At 41.4% G+C, this 18,394-nt stretch overlaps 1 protein-coding gene and 1 non-coding gene across 2 annotated transcripts; both read right to left on the bottom strand.

Annotated features, from left to right (window-relative positions):
• Window positions 1-1,569: 1,569 nt before the first annotated feature.
• Window positions 1,570-1,642, bottom strand: trnak-uuu. The gene has a single exon. It is a non-coding gene; the product is annotated as a tRNA-Lys (tRNA).
• A 1,112-nt stretch (window positions 1,643-2,754) lies between these two features.
• On the bottom strand, window positions 2,755-18,038 carry atg9a (ATG9 autophagy related 9 homolog A (S. cerevisiae)). Its single transcript, XM_047392904.1, has 20 exons — window positions 17,821-18,038; window positions 17,475-17,530; window positions 14,812-14,959; window positions 14,673-14,716; window positions 14,487-14,551; window positions 14,201-14,350; window positions 12,824-12,965; window positions 12,550-12,690; window positions 12,328-12,448; window positions 12,001-12,176; window positions 11,783-11,905; window positions 11,279-11,466; window positions 9,757-9,910; window positions 9,381-9,560; window positions 9,079-9,291; window positions 8,763-8,986; window positions 7,121-7,238; window positions 6,762-7,032; window positions 3,573-3,718; window positions 2,755-3,478 (listed from the first exon to the last, which is right to left on the bottom strand). The coding sequence occupies exons 3-20, from the start codon at window positions 14,912-14,914 to the stop codon at window positions 3,470-3,472; spliced, it is 2,568 nt and encodes an 855-aa protein (XP_047248860.1). The 5' UTR covers window positions 14,915-14,959; window positions 17,475-17,530; window positions 17,821-18,038; the 3' UTR covers window positions 2,755-3,469.
• Between the last annotated feature and the right edge of the window lie 356 nt (window positions 18,039-18,394).

Genomic DNA, 18,394 nt, shown 5'->3' with positions numbered 1-18,394 from the left:
AGTGATGGGTGCAGAGGGCCACGTGGAGCATAGAGGCCAGGCAGTCCACTACAAGATGACTGCGCATCCGCCCAGAGGACAGCAAAAGAGAGTCTGGGAGAAGGTCCATGAGGACCCCCAGGAAGCAAGGGTGACAGCCTACCAACCCAGCTAGGCTCTGGTCACCCAAGTGTGAGTCAGATGCGGAATCCAGAGCCCTGCATGACTAAGCCCCCTCTCCCTGGCAGAGGGCCAGCCCGGCACCCGAGGACTTGTCCCCCAGACATCAAGCTGGGTCAGCTCGTGCAACAGCGCCCACAGCACCATGCCCCTTAAGCCTATACCAGCCACAGGTGGCCGTTATAGCGAGCAGTGAGGAGAGTCAAGGAGGGGCAAGCCCATAATTCCCCCCAACCAGAAACAACCTGAGCAGGCCAGAGGGTACCAGGCTTCAGTCCCAGCCCCATCCACAGTCACCCAAATAAACTCACTCACTCACCTACTTGCACAAATTAGAAAAAAAGGGGGGACCCATGCCTCCCACCTCCCAGTCCAGCAAAACAGGCCGATGTGGGACCAGCAACACTCCAGCTGTGCTGTTACCGCAGCCCTCAAGCAAACAACTGTGCCCTGCAATGATAATGAACAAGGCGACATATAGGAAACCAGTTTATGTCCACCTTCAAAGTCTTCTGTTTCCTGCTGTTGTGTCAGTTCATCCTTTACAGAAACTAGTTCAAAATTCAGTTTAGCCAGGTTAAAATAAACTGATTCATGTTCATACTTTACCACTTTAATGTTTTGATCAATTAACGGTGTTTATTCCCTGACAGGGTTAAGGCACAGTGATCTACCTGTGCAGTGAAGACGTGGGTTCTATCCAACAGACGAGCGACTGTAGCTTAAATTGCTGAAGAACTTAATGCCAGTTCTGACGGGAAAGTGTTAGAATTGATTAAATTAAACTTAATTAATAACATGCAGTAAAACAAATTATTCTATATAAAACTGATTAATCAAAATAAGTTCAACGTAAAACTTCGTTTCCAGCCGGATTTGTACTGGTTTCCAAGCAGAACTTGCCACTCACAATATGGCGGACGCGTTAACGTATACTGTGCCACCACAAACTGGATATTTGCAGACGTACTGGATGCGGAACTATGGACTGCTCGGCAAGCTCCGGCTTTCCCAGTCGGAAATTTCGTCCTCACTTATTGTTGGTTTTCCTACTTACAACTAGACGCTTTTCAAAGGCGTGTGACGTCATTCAGTTAGAACGCGCTCCACTGGCGTGTGACGTCATTCAGTTAGAACGCGCTCCACTGGCGTGTGACATCATTCCCAAATACGAGCCAAGTCGAACAGCAACCTACACTTATGAATAACACAGAGGAGCACACGTGTGTTAAAGCTACTCTGGGTCATTTCTAACCTCGCCATTTCGTATCTATTCTTATTAAACGGTGTTGGCACTAAATGACCGGCATTCGCGTGAGAAGGGCTCATAATTCATTTAAATCAAGTTAGTTAAAGGTCTGTTAGTCGAAATAAGAAACTAAATGGAAATTTTACCCATTAAAAATCTGACGCCCGAACAGGGACTTGAACCCTGGACCCTCAGATTAAAAGTCTGATGCTCTACCGACTGAGCTATCCGGGCTCTGAAGCACCTAATAAGAGGTGACACTAGAAATATTTTACCACCCGCGACCGTAGTACAAATTTTTCTTTCTACATGTCACCATTGATACATGCTTCTATGTGGCTATGAAGTGGCTACAAGTAATCAACTGTGAACAAAGTAATTGCTTTGTCTTTAATAGATCAATTTACAACTGTACAAACTAATATACAGCATCTACAAAACAGAAATTAACTGTTATGACTAAAATTGACCTGCATCTATACATGTTCCTTAGAATTACAGTGTTCTCTTTTAAATGCCAGTGCACATCATTAGGCACACACTTAAGTCAAAGCAGTCACTCATCATGGCACTTCCCTTTGATACGTAAAATAACTTAAAATAAACAAAAGCATATAAAATGATCCAAACAGATACATCCTATGCGTTAAAACAAATGATCAAAGTGCAATTCTTCATTTAACATATTTTCCAAATGATAAGGAGACAGAACAGCCATGCTGTGACTGGCAAAGATTTAGTGTTTGGGGTGATCTTATTTGAACTCTTCTCATGCATTTGTGTTTGGGCCCTCTTTATTCATAAACAAAGGTTGGGGTCACATCAGACCAAAACCTTAACAGACATCCCACATTGCTGGCTTAAGAATTGTGTGAATGTCAGTCAGTCATTTTCTACCGCTTATTCCATAGTAGGTTGTGGGGGAGCTGGTGCCTATCTCCAGCAGTCTATGGGCAAAAGGCGGGGTACACCCTGGACAGGTCACCAGTCCATCGCAGGGCAACACACAAACAACCACGCACACACTTTCATACACCTAAGGGCACTTTAGAGTGGCCAATTAACCTAACAGGCATGTCTTTGGACTGTGGGAGGAAGCCGGAGTACCCGGTGAGAACCCATGCATGCACGGGGAGAACATGCAAACTCCATGCAGAAAGACCCCAGGCCAGGAATTGAATCCAGGACCTTCTTGCTGCAAGGCAACAGTGCTACCAACTGCCCTGTGTGAATTTCCTTATTTTAATATTCTGTTTTTCTGTTGTGGAATAACCACAATAATAATTTGCATATGTTGACATAGACGGCTGATGCTTTGTATGAATAATCATTTCAACAATCGTAAATCTGTTCAAATGGAACCACATTTAGGGTAAAGTCTTAAACCATTTTAGAAAACACATATGTAGAAATAATTCAAAATATAATTGAAAGTATTATAGTAATTTTACATTATTTTTTGCAAAACAGTCAAATGTAAATCAAAATACAGAGAACCGGACATAAATAATGCTATTTAGTACGGGGACATATATACACATGAAATTCCTTGTGTTGACTCCCATCATTCTGAACACATTCTGTTGTACTTTTTTATAACTTATTTAGATTGTTTTTCTTTTTAGATTTATAAAAGCAGGAGCAATTAAGAAGCAAGTCTGGATTACTGCTAGGTACTTCCTGTAGTTCTGATTTTTCACATTGTTTTTCTATGCTGTAATAACACAAAGACTTTCACTTTATCATATGACATCATAAAAACGTTTAGTGCATTCTGTTGTTTACACTTGATCCTGCATGTCCTCCTGCGACAGATGCTGTTTCATGCCATCTGACTGTTTAAACAGAAAAGTCAGCAGGTTGCAACAATATCCAGCTGTATTTATTAACGCAACATATACAGTTAAATTCACTTCTCAGGAGTTTAAAGGGGTTGTGATAAACCCTGCTGCACATTTCTGTTTCCCCGTCTGTATAAAGAAAAGTTCAATCCAAGATACAGGCATGGAGAAGGATGAGGATGAGTGTTTAGTTATCTGTGAAGGTAGGGCTTCATATGGCTTATGTAACCTGAAACAAGACAAAAAGAGGACAAATATATTAAAATAGCAGCACACAAAGAAAATATTACACAGCAAACTTCTGCCAGACAAAGACAATTGACCTTGTGTATGTGAGGAGGCAGCTCATCCTCTGAAGTTTCCTCTTGTAGAGGCTCATGATGTCGTGACGATGCTTTACCACCCTCTGCCCAACCGCCCATTGGCATGCGGGCCGTCCTCACAGCCTTTCCACTGGCACCTAAATGGTCTTGAAAAGGTAGTTGAGAAGAAACACTATATGAGAGCGTTTTGTACAGCACATGTCAAGCTGCAGGCTGAGCTGTTCCTCTGAATAATTCCAACCTACATCACCTGAGACACGAATCTCTTGTACTAGAACTGAGTGTTTCTTCTTTCCCAGTATTACTGAACAAAAACGCATGTCTGTTTGTTAGCGTGTTAGTCACAAATCGCAAAGATGGGTGTGCTAATTTTAAAAACTGTTTTTGCATCTAGCTAAAGTAGAGGACCTGAATAAATCCTTCTTAAAAAAAAAACCGAAGTTAAATGTTGCCTTTTAAGGGTAATAATGATGCATATCAACATGCCTTTCAGTAACTACTTTTATAAATGACTTTATTTCATTTTTTTAAAATGCAACAAGTATGTGGCAGCAATTTACAAAGGGCCTTTAACAAAGAACAGCTTGAATTCGTCATTTTGCCTCTAAGAAGAAGAATCAGACGTCCTGAGATCTTTCTTCAAGATATCACTTGTTCCTAATCATAATTAGCTTCTTTGTGAATATTAGCTCGGAAAATGTGCAAGTGCTATATACAAATGTTTTTATTTCTTGGTAGAAGAACCTTGTTTTAAAATGTTGCACAGATTGTGTCCTACTAACTTCTAACCTTTAGAAACATAAAAGGTAAAACTTATGTAAACTGCACTTTCTGTGAGATCCACAATACAGGTCCTTCTCAAAATATTAGCATATTGTGATAAAGTTCATTATTTTCCATAATGTCATGATGAAAATTTAACATTCATGTATTTTAGATTCATTGCACACTAACTGACATATTTCAGGTCTTTTATTGTCTTAATACGGATGATTTTGGCATACATCTCATGAAAACCCAAAATTCCTATCTCACAAAATTAGCATATCATTAAAAGGGTCTCTAAATGAGCTATGAACCTAATCATCTGAATCAACAAGTTAACTCTAAACACCTGCAAAAGATTTCTGAGGCCTTTAAAACTCCCAGCCTGGTTCATCACTCAAAACCCCAATCATGGGTAAGACTGCCGACCTGACTGCTGTCCAGAAGGCCACTATTGACACCCTCAAGCAAGAGGGTAAGACACAGAAAGAAATTTTTGAACGAATAGGCTGTTCCCAGAGTGCTGTATCAAGGCACCTCAGTGGGAAGTCTGTGGGAAGGAAAAAGTGTGGCAGAAAACGGTGCACAACGAGAAGAGGTGACCGGACCCTGAGGAAGATTGTGGAGAAGGGCCGATTCCAGACCTTGGGGGACCTGCGGAAGCAGTGGACTGAGTCTGGAGTAGAAACATCCAGAGCCACCGTGCACAGGCGTGTGCAGGAAATGGGCTACAGGTGCCGCATTCCACAGGTCAAGCCACTTTTGAACCAGAAACAGCGGCAGAAGCACCTGACCTGGGCTACATAGAAGCAGCACTGGACTGTTGCTCAGTGGTCCAAAGTACTTTTTTCGGATGAAAGCAAATTCTGCATGTCATTCGGAAATCAAGGTGCCAGAGTCTGGAGGAAGACTGGGGAGAAGGAAATGCCAAGATGCCAGAAGTCCAGTGTCAAGTACCCACAGTCAGTGATGGTCTGGGGTGCCGTGTCAGCTGCTGGTGTTGGTCCACTGTGTTTTATCAAGGGCAGGTCAATGCAGCTAGCTATCAGGAGATTTTGGAGCACTTCATGCTTCCATCTGCTGAAAAGCTTTATGGAGATGAAGATTTCATTTTTCAGCACGACCTGGCACCTGCTCACAGTGCCAAAACCACTGGTAAATGGTTTACTGACCATGGTATCACTGTGCTCAATTGGCCTGCCAACTCTCCTGACCTGAACCCCATAGAGAATCTGTGGGATATTGTGAAGAGAACGTTGAGAGACTCAAGACCCAACACTCTGGATGAGCTAAAGGCCGCTATCGAAGCATCCTGGGCCTCCATAAGACCTCAGCAGTGCCACAGGCTGATTGCCTCCATGCCACGCCGCATTGAAGCAGTCATTTCTGCCAAAGGATTCCCGACCAAGTATTGAGTGCATAACTGTACATGATTATTTGAAGGTTGACGTTTTTTGGATTAAAAACACTTTTCTTTTATTGGTCGGATGAAATATGCTAATTTTGTGAGATAGGAATTTTGGGTTTTCATGAGCTGTATGCCAAAATCATCCGTATTAAGACAATAAAAGACCTGAAATATGTCAGTTAGTGTGCAATGAATCTAAAATATATGAATGTTAAATTTTCATCATGACATTATGGAAAATAATAAACTTTATCACAATATGCTAATATTTTGAGAAGGACCTGTAGTATATTTTGGCAGTGTTTATATACAGAACTCAGTCAAAGCCAATCATTAAATTGATTAAATGGATAAAAATTTTAAATAAATTTTATTTTCTGGTCACGTCAACTTTACTCTATGCAAGAAAAATGTCTTGTTTACCCTGATTATCATGGAAAACTGAGATCTCATTTTTTTTATTTAACCTGTTTGTTACCATATCAAATGTTTTCCCCCATACTTTTAAATTCTCCAATTATAAGCAAAATTTTGAATTTGAATGAATGCACTTTATTTTATTCCTTTAATTTTGTGTATCTACAAGGCAGTGGCAGATTGTATTTATGGTAATATCTCAGTAATATTCTATACTGTGTTTTTTCCCCATGTTTTCTGTTATGTTAGTTTTGATGTAACGCATGTTTTATGTTCTTCCAAGTAAAATAGATCATTAACCAAAGAAAAAGATAGGAGGCGAACAGTTGCTCACTTCCTCCCTAATTTAATATCATTCTTGATATCTTGGAACAGATATCAATCTGGTTCCAGTTAATCATGTGTAGACAAAACAGGCAGAAAAAGTTGTTCTCCTGCTTAAAAAACGCAGTGCTTTCGCTCACGTTTTGATCATATCTACCCCACACAAAAAGGTAAAAAGCACTAAAACTGTTACTGAAAGCTCAAATTTGTTAAATCAACAAAACAACATGCACATTAAAATATTTTAAGAAGGAACCTTGGATAATGACAGTTACCTGCAGCGGGTCCACTATGGCATCTCTGGGTGCTGCTCTGTGCCTTTGCCACATCCTGGCCAACGGTGGTGGCGCTTGTGGCGGAGGCTGAGGCGGGACTGGCACCGGGACTCGTAAGCGTGGTTGGGAAAGTGTGCGAGCGTGGGAAATTTCGGGAGTGAGCGTTGGGCTCGCTCCTTACTTCATCAGGGATGCTGTCGCTGCTTTCGTCGCTCTCCTGCCTGTGCCATGTGTGGCGTGATACATCACCACGAGACTGCTGTTTATGAATCTTAATGGAGAAGAAAAGAGGACAGAGTTGAAATAATGATTTAATAGACTCATAATTCATCTTAACATAGACAAGCTTAAAGTTTTACCTCATGCATGTACAGAGCATGGATGCTCATTTCAGTGGAGGCGTACTCTGACAGGACTAAACTAGTTAGCTGACCCTCCCACGCGCTGCTACCTGAGCTCACAGTTCGGGCATCAGTTCTTAAGGAGAAAGAGTAGAAAAGGAGACAAAATAAGACCTAAATGAGAGAATAACAGAATAAAGTCCTTAAAACCACAAAATGGATCATAAGTTCAGTGCGTTGCAAAGACAAGGAAGACAAGGGTTTATGGAAACCAATACTGCCATCACAATATTTACAAATAATTACCGCTAATATCACCATTGCATTATTTTCTAAACGTTTGCCTTTCCACCCCTTAAACTATTTTTAAATTTTGTAACATTACAACCATAAACTGCAGTGAATTTCAGGAGGCTTTACGTGGTAGACTAACACAAAGTAGTCCATAATTGTGCACTGAAATAGAAACGATAAAAGACATTCCAATTTTTTTAATGATAAAAATCTGAATTCAGTCAATAATAACCTTTAAACTCAGTTACTGGTATGCATACTGGTATGCAGCTGTTATGCAGCTGGTATGCATCTTACCAGCTTTGCTCATGTAGACACTGAAAGATTTGCCTGTTCTCTCTTGGAAAAATAGTTAAAGCGCAGGTTGAATGGAGAGCCTTTGAACCTCTGTTTTCAGGTCTTGTCAAAGATTTTCCACTGGATTTACGTCTGGACTTTGACTGAGCTATTCTAACATCGCATATATGTTTTGATCTAAACCATGTCATTGTAGCTCTGGGTTAATGTTATGGGTCAATGTCCTGCTGGAAGGTGAACCTCCATCCCAGTCTCTAATTGATTTTCTTTCAGGATTGCCGAACAGTGATGATCAGCTTCCATGACACCGCTTAGTAAATGCATCCCCACAGCATGATCTTGCCACCACCATGTTTCATCATGAAGATGGTGTCGACAGGGTGATGTACAGTGTTAAGAGTTCTGTTTAACTTTGGTCTCGTCTCACCAGAGACCCTTCTTCTACAGTTTAACGTGTTCCCTACATGGATGGGGACAAATTACTAATGGAAATTCTTTGCTTTCGTCTTGTCACTCTTCCATAAAGGCCTCTCATCAGACTCTCCCACCTGAACTGCGGGTCCCTGCAGCTCCCCCAGAGTTACCATGGACCTGAATACTCCCTACAACACTATCTTTGACCTGTCCGGTGTGTTTCTTGATCTTCTTGATGCTGTTTGTTCACTAATTACCTTTAACAAACCTTTGAGTCCTTCAGAGAACAGATGTTTTTCTTTTATTGAGGTAAAATTACATATAGGTTGACTCCATTTACTACTAGAAAGGTGACTTTTGAAGCCAGTTGTCTTCAATAGATTTTATTTTGGGGTATCAGAGTCAACAGAACAAAAGACAAATGTAGACCTGACCTCTTTAACTTTTTCTCTAAAATAAATTCAAACCATGCGTAATTCGTAATTTTGCTTCCAATTCACAATTATACACCACTTTGTGTTGGTGTTCCACATAAAAGGCCATTAAAATACACTGGAGTATGTGGTTGTAATGTGAAAAAGTGGTCCGAATAATTTTGCAAGTCACTGTAAATATTAGCATATCTGACCAGCAATCTGAAAATATGTTTACTTACCCAGAACCTGTCATTGTTCTGCTAGTAAAACCACTCGCTCTATGAGCAGCACTCAAACTGCCTCTCAGGTGAAGACTGCTGCTAATCGGCGAGAGAGAGCGCAAGGCTGTTTCCCCGCTGGTTAGTCCAGTGGCTGCATTATTAGTCAAAGAGCTATCACAGCCAAAATGAACAGATGCTAGTGTTGAGGGACCTGCCAAGATGTTTGCAACGAGACTTCTTGGCTACAAGAGGGAGAAAGGGCAAAAGAGTAAATGAATAACCTGTGAAGAGATCAGACATGACCGCCAAGATAAGTCTTTGTTTACAACCCTACTTCAGACTCTGACAAGGAGAGCGGGTGTGTGTCAGAGGAGGCGCCTGCAGCCTCCTTGTGGACTCTTTCTTTCAGCTGGCTGATGAAGTGCGTCGTCTCTCGAGGAGGCTGCCAGTGTGGGTTTGTGATGGCGAAGTGCATCAGCGATAGCTCCGTCTTCCCATCTTCTGCCTGCTGGTAAATCGATGCCTCGGTCTTCCCCTCCGACATCCACTGCAGAGTGGAGATCAAACACCATTTAATCTACTGTTTGTCACACAATTTGGACATAAGCTTCTGACGTCTGTCAGGCTGAGCCTCACCGCTGGGTGTCCATGCTGCCTGATGTCCATCTGGGCAAAAGAGCAGGTGTCCCCGACTCCCACCACCTCCACGGTGAAGTTCCTGAAGAAGTCAATAATCTCGAGAGACTTCCTCCTCAAACAAAAGATGAGGATGATGGGAGTCACCACTGGACTAAGTAGCTCCTCAAGAATAAACACCTGGAAGGGAGAACATAGCAGTTAGCTGAAGAAATCTGGGGACACAGACTAAATGATGATTAATTAAACCCCAAATTGCATCAGAGTAATTTGGGGTAGAACATCATGCCCTTCGGCCAGTATAACGTACATTATACTGTAGGATAAGTAATTTCTGACACTTGACATCTAATCCTGGGTATTATTTTTCACTTACAGCTTTGTACTGAAAGAGCTGGGAGAACTGGTCTCGGGTCTCATATCGGTGTGCATTGCCCTGCCAGTGGTCAGGCATGTAGTGGATGTGAGCCAGGATGACCCTCAGCAGCTGCTCTGGACAAAACACCATGTGCTTATCTGGAATGAATGATCTGAAGAGAGATAAGCAGGAGGAAGAAAATGATTACATTATATTGAAACAGAATTGAGGTGTAAACAGATGCCATACTGGGCATAACCTTAACTAATCTACTGAATGAAAGTTTTGACATAAATAAAATAAAAATAACTCTGTTAAACAGGTGAAGTTTTACCACTAAAATGTTTATAGGCTGATTAATAATAAAGAAAATCGTAGTTTTATTCAAAGCTTTATTTGAAAAAAAATATCTGGGTTTTAGTTTCCTACAAATACAGAACCAAAAAACAGACACACTGGAAGCACTCCACTCAGTGTTTCTCAGTAGTGATTTTTTCTCTTAGGACCCTAATTCATCCAGAGACAAAGGATCCGTACGCCGGCTTGCAAACCTTTTTTTTTTATATGATGACCAACACCTTTGTGTTGTGAATAATTGTACAAGTGAAAGGAAAATAATACATTGTTTTTAAATTGTTTAAAAATGTTTGCCGCCCCAATCAGCATTTTGTAGAGCCCACTTTCGCAACAGCTACAGTGGCAAGTGTTTTGGGCTCTGACTCTACTAGCTATGCAACTGCAGACCTATTTGTTTCTATTTGCTTAGTCAGACTGGAAGAAGAGAACCAGTGAGCTTTACTTTTTAAGTAATTTTCAAAGACTCTCATTTTAGTTTAGGCCTGGACTTTGACTAGGGCATCGCAAGTCAAGCATATGCTTTAAACGAAACCATTACGTTGATTATATGCACCATATAACGCATTTTCTTCCAAAATTGCCCATTATTTATTTCCATCCTGTATTTGTTTACTGTTGAAGAAAATCATCCCAACAGCATAACGTTGCCACCATGTTTCACAATGGGAATGGTGTGTTCAGGGAGAAGTGACGCATCAATTTTTGCCATTCACAGCAATTTGTGAAGTGCACAAGTAACAGTTTTTCCCATGGACAGATTCTCCCACCTAAGCCAGTGGATCTCTGCAGCTCATCCAGAGGCTGCTTCTCTCATTGATGCTCTCTTTGTTCAGCCTGTCGGAATCGGCGGACGATCATGTCTTCGTAGGTTTGTACTTGAGCCACTCTGTGCATATTGTCTTCAGTAGTTGGGCTATGGTTTTGTACCATTACCCTGGTTTACACTTCTTCAAAACTTTATCCCGGACCTGTCTGCTGTGTTTCTTGGTCCTCATGATGCTGCTTGTTAACTAATATTCTCTAACAAACCTCTGAGGCCTTCATAGAACAGCTGGATTTATATGAACATTACAGCAAGGCACTGTACATGCCAGAATAATAATTACCAACATAACATAAAACAGGTACCGCGCATGTTTGTATTTAGACCGGAAGAGAACAGACTCATTTTAGTGATTCTCACCTACAAATTGTGATGCAGACTCCAAGCAGCGTGATTGATGAGAGAACATGTTCCACTGCGAGAACATCCTCGTCGTAGATGGTCAGAGCAATGAGAACGGCCAGGAGGGAGCCGGCGAAAAACGCCACGTTCTTGGCAACCACTGTCAGCAGCGGAGAAAGGAAGCAGTTCATGTACTTGGATGAAGCCTGGATATAAAGATAACAAAGAGAGAAGAAAACAGAACAGGATTAATTATTAACTTCACTCCACTCCTTTTTCTTTGCTCTACAGCAGTGGTTCTCAGTTCCGGTCCTGCATGTTTTAATTGTTTTTAAGCTGCCGCACACCTGACTTAAATTAATGGGCGATTAACAGGATTCAGCAGCACTTGGAGGAATGCATTCCTTTAAATTAGGTATGCTGGAGAAGAGAAACATCTAAAACACCAGAAATGAGAAACACTAAACAAAACTGGTTTCAGACTTTTCTTGGCACGTTTGAGGGGTGAGGTGGTGTGCTGACCTTGTAGCCTTTACTGAGGCGGGACATGAGCTCGTGGTCCAGCTCGTTGAAATGACGCAGGTAGCATCGACCATAAAGAGACCAGCATCTTGCCCCCAGAGATCCAGGCTCTCGTTTGATTACCTTCATACACAAACATAACATACAACTGTAATAAATAAGAACTGCAAGTGTAAACAATTTTAGAGTTCCTTAAAGTGGGCGCTTTAGCCGTTTACCTCAGTGTAACTAAAGAAGGCATACAGAATCTGCCACACCAGAATGACTGGACACAGCAGCAGGTTTGCAATGCCAATCCACAGGATACGAGATGCCAGCCTATCTGCAAGCTCAAGCCTGTTACCTCCTCTCTTATACTCTGGCTTCAGACTCCACTCGTTCTCAAAGAGAGAGCCTGCATGAAAACATGAAAGCAACAATATAAAAGTTCCAATTGCATTCAGAACCTTGTTGTAACCATGTTCATGCAAGTAAGGAAACACCAATTCCCCCATACACACATAAACCAAGTGCAAATTAAATGTTGAGATAAACAGTTCGAGCACCTGGTCCCCAAAAGAAGATGAGCTCAAAGTTGTATTTGAGACCCCGGGTGTAAAACACAGAGTCTCCAAGGACAGGAAGTCGAAATCGTACAGGAAGGAGGGATTTATTCACCATAGCAACCTAGAAAGGTACAAGAAGTCAGGTTTAGGATGAGGCTGCAGCATTTGATTGTGCTTGAAAACAAACCCTTTCTATATTATTACATGATGATTGTAACAGACCATGTAGTTTTTAAAGCGGAGGATGCGGTGGTAAATGTCGAGCTCCGACAGTTCTTTCTTATGAATGCAGATCTGGTGCTCCTTCTGGATTTCAATGATCCTGGCCTGAACTTCCTGCCATGTTACATAGGGGAGCTCAGACTGGAACGCAAAGGGACAATAAAGGTCACAGGTCAGGCTTGTAACCATTACAAAAGTCAACACAGTGAACCTTTGCATGACTGACATCAGTAAGAAGAGACAGCAAACTGACAAAACAAACTGTCTGCCTCACCATGGTCATCTTGAGGCCTTTGATGTAGAAAGATCTGATCTCCCAGTAGCAGCAAACATTATAGAGGAATTTGATCAAGCGATGTAGCCAAAACACCCCAGAGATGATCAGAACAAATATCACAAACGCATTGTCTCGGATACTGAAAAAGAAAGTCCACTTCTACTATTAGGAGACAAAATCTGTGCGTACATTTACATACAGAGCGCACTGAAAAAGTAATCATGAGTCTTGGACTTGTCTGCATTTTGTCACGTTACAACCAGAAACTTCGGTGCTTTTTATTGGGATCCCTACACCCGTCTCTCTCATGGAGGGGCTGGCTGGGGCTGCTGGCAATGGCCGGATGGTTGGGCAGGCTTGGCACACAAAAAATTGTTGTGTGTGCTCAACAAGAAGAATGGGGCATGGATCGCCCCTTCAAAAACACTAGCTTTGTTTTGCCAAGTCTAATGAAAATATGCAGCCAAGCCTGCCTTTGAGGAATGTCACTGGATATTTGTGGCGCTTCATTATACAAATGTAATTATTGTAAGATGGATACTTTGTGTTGTAGCTAATATTTTCCAGTTTAAGATTTATTTGTAAGAGAAAATCTAATGTTTAAAAGTGTCCATTATCAACAGCTTTTATTGGTAGGCCAAATTCGGAACATTCTTCAATTGTGATTGATGACCACACAAAATCTATCCAAGGGCCACAAATGCCCCCTGGGCCAGAGTTTGGACACCTTTGCTTCAAAAGGTTCTCTTCCAAAATTGGCCTGTATTTAGCTCCGTGAATCTTCCCGTCAACTCTGAAAAGCTACCCTGTCCGTGCAGAAGAAAAGCATCCCCATATCATGATGCTGCCACCACTATGTTTGACTAACTAGGTGACTTTTTTTAAAGATATTTTTTCAGCACTAGTGGCCTTTATTTTTTTTAATTTTTTGACAGTAGGCAGACAGGAAAGAGGGGTAGAAAGAGGGGGAGACATTTGGCAAATGTTGCCAGGTCCAGGACTCGAACCCGGGACGGCCGCTTTGAGGACTATAGCCTCCGCATACGGTCGCACGCTTAACCCCTACACCATCAGCGCCGCGCCAACGAACTAGGTGACTTTTGAGGGGAACTGGAGACACTGGATTTTTATTTTTGGGATATCATAACAAAGGGGGCTGAATATGAATGCATAGTCCAATTTTAAGATTTGTTTTGTAAATATTTTGAAAACCATGCATCCTTTTCCTTCCACTATTCTGTATTGGTCAATCACATAAAGTCCCAATAAAACACACTGAAGAATTTGGTCGTAATGTGACACCATGTGGAAAGGTTCCAAGGTGTTTTGCAAAACACTTTACATATATTGGTGTAATATAGACACGATACCCACTGGGCACTGCAGACATCCATTGGGAGGATTGCATCCGGTAAGGTGACTTTAGATGAATCTGTGTGATTTACAAACTTGTTGGCAAAGAGGACGTCATAATCCACACAGTTAGCCAGAAAAACTGTGAAACCAACCACAAACAGCAGCTGTCTGCAGAGAGAGAGGGTAGAAAGAAGTGGGCATAAAGAAATAAGATGAAATACACAGCATGGAAACAAAAATTAGACGCACAGTAAACACTACTAGTTAAATGCATACAGAACGGTAGACTGGATGTGATACATACACCAGCTCAAAGATCTCTCCCATTAGCATGCAGGTGAATCCATTCTTCTGGTGCAGATTATAGACGTAATCAAGATTAAGGAAAAATTGGATAGCATCACAAGTTAAATATTATGCGTGTGTGGACATCTGTATTCTCATGCACAGCACACAAGTTCTTAAAGGAGAAAAAAGACCAAAAGGATATTCTTTGAAAAAACAAATCCAGGTTTTCTATGTGGTGCCAGTGGGCTGGAAAAGAAGAATTTCAAACTAAGAAAGATGTTTGGTAACATAAATGAGTTTCTCTGTATAATAAAAGCACTTGTTTAGGATTTGTGTCGTACATTTGCTTCCCTCGGGCACGTGCATCAGGAGGTTCTCCTCGCCAGGAGGAGAGTCACCGTAAGACGCCTCCAGGCGCTGGTACTCGGTCTCAAAGTGCGCCATGGTGATAGAGCTAGTTCAGTCTCACAAAGCAGCTTCTGCTACAGCCTGGAGAAATGATGCAAAGGCAAAAGGGAGGGAGACAGGAAGAGAAGTGTCAAATAAAACAGTAGAGGTTTATACCTCAGATGCTAATCAATTAAAAAGAAGCAAAACATTTGTTTTTTGAGACAGCAACTTGGAAGCAGAATTCTTACTGACAACATGGTTTAAAGTCCATTTAATAAGATGCATAGAAAGTGGCAGTGAGTTTTCCCGTACAGGTCCTTCTCAAAATATTAGCATATTGTGATAAAGTTCATTATTTTCCATAATGTCATGATGAAAATTTAACATTCATATATTTTAGATTCATTGCACACTAACTGAAATATTTCAGGTCTTTTATTGTCTTAACACGGATTATTTTGGCATACAGCTCATGAAAACCCAAAATTCCTATCTCACAAAATTAGCATATTTCAGCCGACCAATAAAAGAAAAGTGTTTTTAATACAAAAAACGTCAACCTTCAAATAATCATGTACAGTTATGCACTCAATACTTGATCGGGAATCCTTTTGCAGAAATGACTGCTTCAATGCGGCGTGGCATGGAGGCAATCAGCCTGTGGCACTGCTGAGGTCTTATGGAGGCCCAGGATGCTTCAATAGCTGCCTTTAGCTCATCTAGAGTGTTGGGTCTTGAGTCTCTCAACGTTCTCTTCACAATATCCCACAGATTCTCTATGGGGTTCAGGTCAGGAGAGTTGGCAGGCCAATTGAGCACAGTGATACCATGGTCAGTAAACCATTTACCAGTGGTTTTGGCACTGTGAGCAGGTGCCAGGTCGTGCTGAAAAATGAAATCTTCATCTCCATAAAGCTTTTCAGCAGATGGAAGCATGAAGTGCTCCAAAATCTCCTGATAGCTAGCTGCATTGACCCTGCCCTTGATAAAACACAGTGGACCAACACCAGCAGCTGACACGGCACCCCAGACCATCACTGACTGTGGGTACTTGACACTGGACTTCTGGCATTTTGGCATTTCCTTCTCCCCAGTCTTCCTCTAGACTCTGGCACCTTGATTTCTGAATGACATGCAGAATTTGCTATCATCCGAAAAAAGTACTTTGGACCACTGAGCAACAGTCCAGTGCTGCTTCTCTGTAGCCCAGGTCAGGCACTTCTGCCGCTGTTTCTGGTTCAAAAGTGGCTTGACCTGGGGAATGCGGCACCTGTAGCCCATTTCCTGCACACGCCTGTGCACGGTGGCTCTGGATGTTTCTACTCCAGACTCAGTCCACTGCTTCTGCAGGTCCCCCAAGGTCTGGAATCGGCCCTTCTCCACAATCTTCCTCAGGGTCCGGTCACCTCTTCTCGTTGTGCAGCGTTTTCTGCCACACTTTTTCCTTCCCACAGACTTCCCACTGAGGTGCCTTGATACAGCACTCTGGGAACAGCCTATTCGTTCAGAAATTTCTTTCTGTGTCTTACCCTCTTGCTTGAAGGTGTCAATAGTGGCCTTCTGGACATCAGTCAGGTCGGCAGTCTTACCCATGATTGGGGTTTTGAGTGATGAACCAGGCTGGGAGTTTTAAAGGCCTCAGGAATCTTTTGCAGGTGTTTAGAGTTAACTCGTTGATTCAGATGATTAGGTTCATAGCTCGTTTAGAGACCGTTTTAAAGATATGCTAATTTTGTGAGATAAGAATTTTGGGTTTTCATGAGCTGTATGCCAAAATCATCCGTATTAAGACAATAAAAGACCTGAAATATTTCAGTTAGTGTGCAATGAATCTAAAATATATGAATGTTAAATTTTCATCATGACATTATGGAAAATAATGAACTTTATCACAATATGCTAATATTTTGAGAAGGACCTGTATTTATGGAGCATAGAGAAACACCGCTCCATAAAGGAGAGGACTGATGGTGGCTATTTGGAAATATTTCTGGTCATGAAAAAATGCAGGGAGTCAAGGTGTGGAAACTAAAACAGCCCCACCCATCAGTCTTATGAAGGGTAACACCTTTAACACAAATGTTGATGAGCTCCACGCTGGTTGCCAAGCTGTTTTAAATAAGACCTGTCAGATCATGTTTTACATTTTTGTTTTAAAATCTTTGTGTCCATTCTTTGATATTATGCTAGCTTATCATACTGAGAATCTAATTCTGGCCCACCCTTACTAAGCATCCTGAACAAGATGCTCTGTCAGTATTCAAGACATTGCATGTTTGCCAACATTACTGACTTGTAAAGCATGGCCTGGGAAATAGTCCTAATCTATCGTGAATACACTGTGGTCTAATTCAACAGACAATCTGAATCAACTAATGAAGCGAAACATAAACAACATTGAAATGATCCCACAGAGACTCAGAACTTAATAGCCCAAATTTAAATAGCATGTAAAGATGGGGTTGTTTCTGTTCTTTTAGGAAGTTTGTAATGCAGGTAGAATCACATCCTGTAACAGGAAATGGTAAGAACACATAGGCATAATCAGTGTAGAGGTCTCATATATTCAGTGCAGGTTAGAAAAACATACCCAAATAAACACAAACAGACTCACATCCATTCCAGCCAGGTCAGGTCCCTCCTCCTCTGGAGGCTAATCAACATTCCCAGCTGCAATAAAAAGATCAGATGCTTAAATTAGATACGAAATATATATAAAACAGTCTTTTCCCTGAAACTGCCTGTTTCTTGGTGGACATGACAACAAAAGAATGACGGAATTGACAATATTTAGCAAGAAACAACGCAGCTCTCAGCTAAATGTACTTAAAATGTCAACAACAACTCTGTTATAATGAGTTGTTTGACAGTGTTAGGTATATCAGTAAAGCAGCAACATCCGAAGCTGCTATTGCGCTGAGTGTTGTCGCTCTTTGACAGCAAAGGCCTGCCTCCCTCACCAAAAATATATCCCGTCTCGGTTCTCGCTGCATGAAGTCCAAACCCTTCGGCTCTCCTGTACCTCTCTGAATGGGTCGAAATGTGTTTTTTATCCGTTGACTCGGTGTTATTTTCGCTTTCTATCTACTCTCTCTTGAAGTCAGGCACAAGCCAGTTTCATTTTCGAAACACCTAAAATGTGACGTCTGTCACAGCTAACAGGCAGAAATATTGTCCAATCACAAAAGGGTATCTCTGACGCAAAAAACGATATTAGCCAATAAAATGTGTACAAATGAGGGCTCTGTGTGGTCCTTCGCCTTTGGGTGTGAGTTGATTTAAATGATTTTAAATTAGTATTTAGCACCACCACCTGGTTATTTGTCGGTACTACAATACTTTCAGAGTAAAGGCAAGGATGAATGCTAATGCTTAAATGATAAATACAAATGTAAACAAATTCTGCTAAACGTTTCCAGTTATTAGGAAATGTATTACAATATACGAACTATTAATTAACTTTTTTTTATTATTTAATAGTTTTGCCTTTATTTAGGAAAATACACCTTGAGACTGACCATTAGAGTACTGGTT

The sequence above is a fragment of the Girardinichthys multiradiatus genome, chromosome 19, assembly GCF_021462225.1.
Source record: "Girardinichthys multiradiatus isolate DD_20200921_A chromosome 19, DD_fGirMul_XY1, whole genome shotgun sequence".
Classification (NCBI taxonomy): domain Eukaryota; kingdom Metazoa; phylum Chordata; class Actinopteri; order Cyprinodontiformes; family Goodeidae; genus Girardinichthys; species Girardinichthys multiradiatus.
This window is presented reverse-complemented; position numbering and strand designations above follow the sequence as displayed.

Excerpts from the sequence above, each read along its gene's own strand:
- atg9a (XM_047392904.1), bottom strand. The coding sequence starts at position 14,914 with ATGGCGCACTTTGAGACCGAGTACCAGCGCCTGGAGGCGTCTTACGGT. Across the intron at positions 7,239-8,762 it reads AGAACAATGACAGGTTCTGG|AACTGATGCCCGAACTGTGA; the intron begins GTAAGTAAACAT and ends TTTCTCCTTAAG. Across the intron at positions 3,719-6,761 it reads CCATAGTGGACCCGCTGCAG|ACCATTTAGGTGCCAGTGGA; the intron begins GTAACTGTCATT and ends TACCTTTTCAAG.